This window comes from Cynara cardunculus (genome assembly GCF_001531365.2).
Source record: "Cynara cardunculus var. scolymus isolate 2C chromosome LG 10, CcrdV1, whole genome shotgun sequence".
NCBI classification, from domain to species: domain Eukaryota; kingdom Viridiplantae; phylum Streptophyta; class Magnoliopsida; order Asterales; family Asteraceae; genus Cynara; species Cynara cardunculus.
Genome location: NC_037537.1, coordinates 114,410 through 120,912, shown reverse-complemented (window position 1 = coordinate 120,912; position 6,503 = coordinate 114,410). Strand labels below are relative to the sequence as shown.

At 37.8% G+C, this 6,503-nt stretch overlaps 3 protein-coding genes across 3 annotated transcripts; all 3 read left to right on the top strand.

Annotated features, from left to right (window-relative positions):
• The first annotated feature begins 1,034 nt into the window (after window positions 1–1,034).
• On the top strand, window positions 1,035–1,955 carry LOC112519042. The gene has a single exon (XM_025126968.1). The coding sequence runs from the start codon at window positions 1,089–1,091 to the stop codon at window positions 1,734–1,736; it is 648 nt and encodes a 215-aa protein (XP_024982736.1). The 5' UTR covers window positions 1,035–1,088; the 3' UTR covers window positions 1,737–1,955.
• Window positions 1,956–2,595: 640 nt separating this feature from the next.
• On the top strand, window positions 2,596–3,717 carry LOC112519041 (two-pore potassium channel 1-like). Its single transcript, XM_025126967.1, has 2 exons — window positions 2,596–3,465; window positions 3,550–3,717. Exons 1-2 carry the CDS (start codon window positions 2,663–2,665, stop codon window positions 3,704–3,706), a joined length of 960 nt encoding a protein of 319 aa, XP_024982735.1. The 5' UTR covers window positions 2,596–2,662; the 3' UTR covers window positions 3,707–3,717.
• A 293-nt stretch (window positions 3,718–4,010) lies between these two features.
• LOC112519040 (vinorine synthase-like) lies at window positions 4,011–5,813 on the top strand. Its single transcript, XM_025126966.1, has 3 exons — window positions 4,011–4,186; window positions 4,276–4,738; window positions 4,812–5,813. The coding sequence occupies exons 1-3, from the start codon at window positions 4,029–4,031 to the stop codon at window positions 5,718–5,720; spliced, it is 1,530 nt and encodes a 509-aa protein (XP_024982734.1). The 5' UTR covers window positions 4,011–4,028; the 3' UTR covers window positions 5,721–5,813.
• The last annotated feature ends 690 nt before the right edge of the window (window positions 5,814–6,503 follow it).

The window sequence follows — 6,503 nt, the reverse complement described above, 5'->3', positions numbered from 1 at the left end:
AAAGCTGAGGGATGGAATGGGAATGTCTACAGCTCCTTTGATTGAACTTACTTTAGATGGAGCATAAGTCTAAGGGAGGGAATGTTGGATATTGGCTGTGAGATTGTACAGATGTGGTTAGTCGTGCTGATACTTTGACGTATCAAATTAACAATGAAAAAAATGTAGGCTAATGAACAATTCGAAATGGGTTTTAGAGGTGCTCATGGGTTGGGTTGATAGGGTTGAAGGCATTTAAACAACCAACCCAATGTTTGAGGTTTAAGAAATCTCAATCCAACCAACCCAAATTAAAGTGCAACTCAACCCAAAATATCCTCCTAACTTTGATATGATGTTTTCTCTCCTCATAATTTCTTTTTCATCATTATTTGGTACAACTTATCTATACTTCTTAAATCTTAAGTATATCACATTCAACTATTTTTCTCAATTTGTATATACAAAAGAGTTAAATAGAGATGGAGAAGATAATAAAAATATATGTATATGAAGAGGGTACATGATTGTGTAATTGTCTAATGCACCTATTTATAGGAATTTAACAATCAGATTAAATCCAATAAATAAAAGGACATCGGGTTAGGTTGGTTCAAATGATATTAACTCAATTCCAACCCAATAGATACGGTTTGAAGATTTTACAACTCGATTGGACATCAAGTTAAGTTATTTTACGTTGGATTGGATTGATCGAGTTGTTTGAGTTTTTGAGCACCCTTAATGGGTTTTCAAGAATTTGGTAGGCCTTTTGCATTTCGCAACGTTTTTCACGAAATTTGAAGGTCATTTTGTAGTTGTACCGAATGATAGAGAAGGGGTTAATTTGTTATATTATGTTTTATATAAGGGTAATAATGGTAATTTTTCCAAATTGGAGGCATATTTACATGCATTAGAAATTCTGGTTGGGCGTTTGGCAAATAAATATTCTTTTGGGGTTCATCAGTAAAATACGAAAGCTCGGTGGCCAAAGTATCAATCAAAATCAAATGGATATCATATTATCACCACCACCACCCATCTCTCCCAATCTTCCCCTGCACGAAGCTTTGGAGGCTCAAACAACAACAAAAAAAAGAACCAACATGAAGAGTTTCACTCTGAGATCCCAATTCTACATCCCTACTCACTCAAATCTCATCGCCAACAATCCTTCATTCCTCATCTCCTCCAAATCAAAATCATCATCCCTTTCAGTCAGAAAACACAAACCCACATCACAAATCACTAAATCCCCTTCAAGAACCAACCTTTTTAACAGGCCCTTGTTGTTTGACTCAGAAAGAGTCAAAATCACACCCAAATCCAACAAGTCATCTTCAATAGAGAAATTATCAGGAGATGAAGAACCTCATCCCTTGGGCTTTTCTACAAAGTTAGAGAAATTAATTCCATATGGTGAAAATTCAAGGTATGTGATCGTGGGAGCTGTTTCTATGGGGTTTATAATGCTGCTTATGGGCTCAGATGACCACCAAAAGGCATTAGCTTTTGGTCCAGAAGGGCCATTGATGGAAGATTTTTGGGATAATATGAGAAGATATGGGCTTTATGCTTTAACTGTGAGTAGTGGTGTTCTATATGCAGTTTTTCAGCCACTTTATGAGTTATTGAAGAACCCCATTTCAGCCATACTTGTTCTGACGATTCTTGGGGGTGGATTTTACATCGTTTCTCAAGTGGTTTCTGCGATGGTTGGTATCACGGAGTTCAGTTATGAATATAATTACTAGCCACAGTTTACATTTCCTCTTATCAATTTTGATGATGATGGTAATCATAGACTTGATATTGGTTAATAGCAAAATTCCCTAGTTTTGCTCTGGTTCTTTGTTTATAAACAATGTAAGATGATAAATATTGCTGCATACTTATCAACTTATCCTTGTTGTAGCTTATGGCTTTCTTTTTCTGTTGATTGGCTTGAAAAGAGCAGCTTGCCAAAGTTCCCTGTATCTACCTTCATAATCTTCCACTTATCTCCCCTTGACAATGTGTTGTGTAGACATCATTCCCTAAAAGAGTGCCATGAATCTGTGCTTGCAACTGAATCTATTCTTTGCATCAAACATCCTTCATTGCCAAGTTCTAACACAAGTTACAATTCTTCTTTCCAATAATGATCATTTTATTTATATTCAACACAAGTTTGACTAATGATCCATATGTTACTCTCGGTATCATTTCAATCATTCTACTAATACCTGCATTTCTTCCATATTTGTAAGACCTGTAACATTAATTGTTCTTGAGACAAATCTTTATTGATTACCCCTTTAAAATTTGAAGAACTGGTGTACATGTAGGTTTAAGAAGTCATCCGAGTATTAGTTAAAAGTCAAAAATAACCTTGAATAAATTGTAACCGTGTATATATTCCATATTTTGTTCTCAGTCATATGTACTATTCTTTGTCATATAATGGCATTAGCAAGCTAATGTTTGCAAATTCATGGATCTTTATCTCCTTCCGAATGGAGAATCAAGCAACCCTGGTCCACATATATAACTTCAAGGCCATGAATCACCTTCCTCAGCTATAAAGGCTTTGCTTTTATCCATCTTTTTCCTTGTTCTAAGGTGTGTTGAAGGAAAACACCGATTTTAGAAGATCTTAATCATCCCAAAACCACAAAGTCTTAATTGGTTTGATCACACAATGGCTGATCATGGTGTGAAGGACGCACTACTTAAAAGAGGAAAAGAACATGAAGATCAACCTCTTATTTACCCACCATCAATCTGTGCAGACCAGCTTAGTTTGAAGCAAGTATCAATTATCTTGGCTGTGTACCTAACCCTAGGCACCATCTGTTTTTCACTCATCCAGGATCAGATCAGTGGCAAGAAAACCAACAAAATCCTGGATGCCGTCTATTTCTGTGTCATCACAATGACGGCTGCAGGATATGGCGATGTAGGACCAGAAACCAATTTGGCAAAGTCTTTAGCTTGTGTTTTTGTGTTTACAGGCATGGCTCTTGGTGGCTTTGCTCTTAGCAAAGCAGCAGATTACATTGTCGGAAAGCAGGAAATCTTGTTTGTAAAAGCGATACACATGCATGAAACATATGGCCTGAATGAGATCCTCAAAGAAACCAAAACAAATAAAGTCAAGTACAAGTTTCTTACAATCCTGACACTTATTCTCTTCCTCATGACTATCGGAACTTTAGTGTTGTCTCTTGTTGAAAAATTGAGTTACTTTGAAGCTTTTTATTGTGTTTGTGCTACGATCACTACTCTGGGGTATGGCGATAAGAGTTTTTCGAGTGAAGGAGGGCGTTTGTTTGCCATTTTCTGGATCTTGATTACTACCGTCTCTTTAGCACAACTATTTGTTTACTTGGTTGAACTATGGACCGAAAACAGACGGCAAGTGCTTGTACATTGGGTAGTTAACAGGAAACTGACAATCCAAGATCTTGAGAAAGCTGATCTTGACAATGACAAAGTTGTGAGGTACTCTTAATTAATACAGAAATTCTTGGTGTTGAGTTTCGGCTTTTGATGCTGACTAATGAAAGCATTTGATTGTTAATGCAGTGTTGCAGAATATATTGTGTATAAGCTGAGAGAGATGGGAAAGGTGAGTGATGAAGATATTGCTATTGTGGTTGAAGGGTTTAAGAGTCTTGATGTTGATGACTCGGGAACGTTGACGGTTAACGATATAGAACTCATGAAGTCGTTTGAAGTGTAGTCTCGACACAGATGTAGGCATGTTAATCTGTTGAGAAAATTGTGTATCAATCATTGTGATGTGATGAATGACATAAACATTTGAAAGACTTGAAAGTTTTATCCACTGATAATAATAAATCCACCATGAGATGAATTCTTTATAAAACAAGAGTTGGGTGTGAAGCTGATAGATAGATCATTAGTTATTATTTTGTGTTTGTTAGTTGTAAATAGTTAGTCTGTTTAGTTTATATAGCCTCTTCCCCTTTTCTTTTCAACACACACACATTTCTACTCTTCTCTCCCAACTTCTCTCTACTCTCGTCTATCATCATTCGACAATGAGGTGGTTCTTATCAGCCCATAAAGCAACCCGATGTTTCCTCATTTCTCAACAATCTCATCTTCATGTTGCATCAGATTTGGGTTCTCTGCACTCCATGCAAATGCATTCCCCATCCTGCTTCTCTGCTCACCAATATACTACTTCCTCATACAGGTTGGCAATCTTATTGTTCTATGCACATACATGAACTCGATTCAAACTTCTATCTCATGCTCATGCATATATATTACAATTATTTGCAGGTCCATAAATGGTAACAAGCATGAACACACTAATACTAAGAAGGTGGATCTTGAAATAATTTCTAGAGAAACAATCAAACCAGCTTTTCCAACTCCTCCTCATCTAAGGACCTTCAACCTATCAATAATTGATCAAGTCATGTTTGATTGCTACATTCCTCTAGTCTTATTTCTTCCTAATAACAATAAGGCTACTATTACCCATGTTGTAACCAAAAGATCAAGACATCTCAAGGAGACTTTGTCTCGGATTCTAACTCGATTCTATCCTGTTGCTGGAGAAGTTAAGGATGACTTGCATATCGAGTGTATTGACAAAGGCGTGTATTTCGTGGTGGCTCGACTCAACCAGACTCTAGAAGATTTTCTAGGTCGTCCAGATGAGCAAAAAGTGAGAGGCTTGATTCCCCACAATTTTGGCACCTTGCAATCTTCAAAAGGAAATTATCTTGCTGGTGTTCAGGTGAGTATCATGTTATATATCTAGGTAATTTATCAATATATACAAGCACTTATGTTTTGTTTGTGTATGTTAGCTCAACATTTTCAATTGTGGTGGGATTGGTCTTTGCACGAGCTTGGCACACAAGATCTTTGACGGCCATACGTATTTCATGTTTATGAAAGCCTGGGCCGCTGCTGTAAGAGGTTCACCAGAATCATTTTCACCCACTTTTGTGGCTTCTAATCTCTTCCCTAACAACCCTTCATTAAAGTATTCATTGCCTTCCAAGTTAATGGCCACCGAATCGCTTTCTACAAAAAGATTCGTGTTCGATTCTACGGCTTTGGCTCTCCTCAAGGCCCAACCGGTCTCCTGCACCAGCTCATCCGTATCGCGTGGCCCAACTCGCATGGAGGCCACCACAGCCCTCATTTGGAAGGCTGCCGCCAAAGCAGCATCCACCATCAGACCCTTCAGTCCACAGTCACCTCATGCTTTGTTGTCGATGGTGAATCTCCGGGGAAGGGCTTCACCTCCTTTACCCGAGGAGTGTGTTGGAAACATTATTTACGGAGCTGTTGGGATTTGCTTTCCTGAGAGCCAACCTGAGTTAGCGACCCTGATGGGTGAAATAAGAAAATCAATAGCCAAAATAAACTCGGAGTACATAGAGTCGTTGAGGGGTGAAAAGGGGCAGGAGGTAGTGAATGGCACATTGAAGATGCTAAAGGATATGACGGATGGGATGCATCAAGGAGACTGCCTTATTGCTACCAGCCTCTTGAACAGCGGAATCTATGAGATCGATTTTGGATGGGGAAAGCCTATATGGTTCTATGAAATGAATGCGGGCTACAGGCTTCTGGCTTTGACTGATACGATCAAGGGTGGAGGTGTTGAAGCCACAGTGACGTTGAGCTCGAGGGAAATGGAGATATTCGAACGTGATCCTGCTGTTTTGTCATATGCTACATGCAACCCTAGTCCTCTTCATCACTAAATCGTCCATACATAGATTTGTGGCTAGCCCCATGTGACATGGGTTGTTTTCGTGTGAAGTCATTTGTGTAACGGGAAATATTGATTGATTTTATACTAGCTAGCTCGCATATATATATATATATATATATATATATATATATATATATATAATTGTTTTTATGATCCATCTTATTCAAATAATTAATTAAACACATGGCATATCTATACTATATAACCATTTAAGACAAAGGTGGCGTTTGTTTTTTAAGAGGTGCTGAAGTCTGAAGTCTGAATTCACTTCTGAATTTTAAGAGGTGGTGCTGAAGTCTGAAATCTGAAATCTGAAACCAAAGAGAGATCGAGAAGATTACCAGAACACCAGCTTGAATCTGCGATGTATGAAGAACACCAGCTTCAATCGATGAATGGGACGAGAGCGGATGAGAGCGACGTAAAGGAGGCGGATGAGAGCGACGTAAGGAGGCGGATAAACAAATAAGAGGTATTAAGAGCTAGGGTTATCACTTAAAAATTCAGAGGAAACCTTATGAATTCAGCTCTTAATTTGGGGGAAAAAACAAACGATCTGAAAGTCTATATGTCTGACCGATTCAGACATAAGAGGAAATTAAGAGGCAAATTTTAAAAAACAAACAGGCCTAAAGCCTTAAATACAATTTTTTAAGCACAAGTTACAATGGTTTTATACAAGATTTTCAAAAAACTCTTAATTACAACTAATCAAGCATATGGTACAAGTTTTTAATGCATTGATTTTAAGAGACAAAGACAACAAATGGTT

Coding starts and splice junctions, on each gene's coding strand:
- LOC112519042 (XM_025126968.1), top strand. CDS start 1,089: ATGAAGAGTTTCACTCTGAGATCCCAATTCTACATCCCTACTCACTCA.
- LOC112519041 (XM_025126967.1), top strand. CDS start 2,663: ATGGCTGATCATGGTGTGAAGGACGCACTACTTAAAAGAGGAAAAGAA. Junction 3,466..3,549: donor GACAATGACAAAGTTGTGAG/GTACTCTTAATT, acceptor TTGTTAATGCAG/TGTTGCAGAATATATTGTGT.
- LOC112519040 (XM_025126966.1), top strand. CDS start 4,029: ATGAGGTGGTTCTTATCAGCCCATAAAGCAACCCGATGTTTCCTCATT. Junction 4,187..4,275: donor TATACTACTTCCTCATACAG/GTTGGCAATCTT, acceptor AATTATTTGCAG/GTCCATAAATGGTAACAAGC. Junction 4,739..4,811: donor ATTATCTTGCTGGTGTTCAG/GTGAGTATCATG, acceptor TGTGTATGTTAG/CTCAACATTTTCAATTGTGG.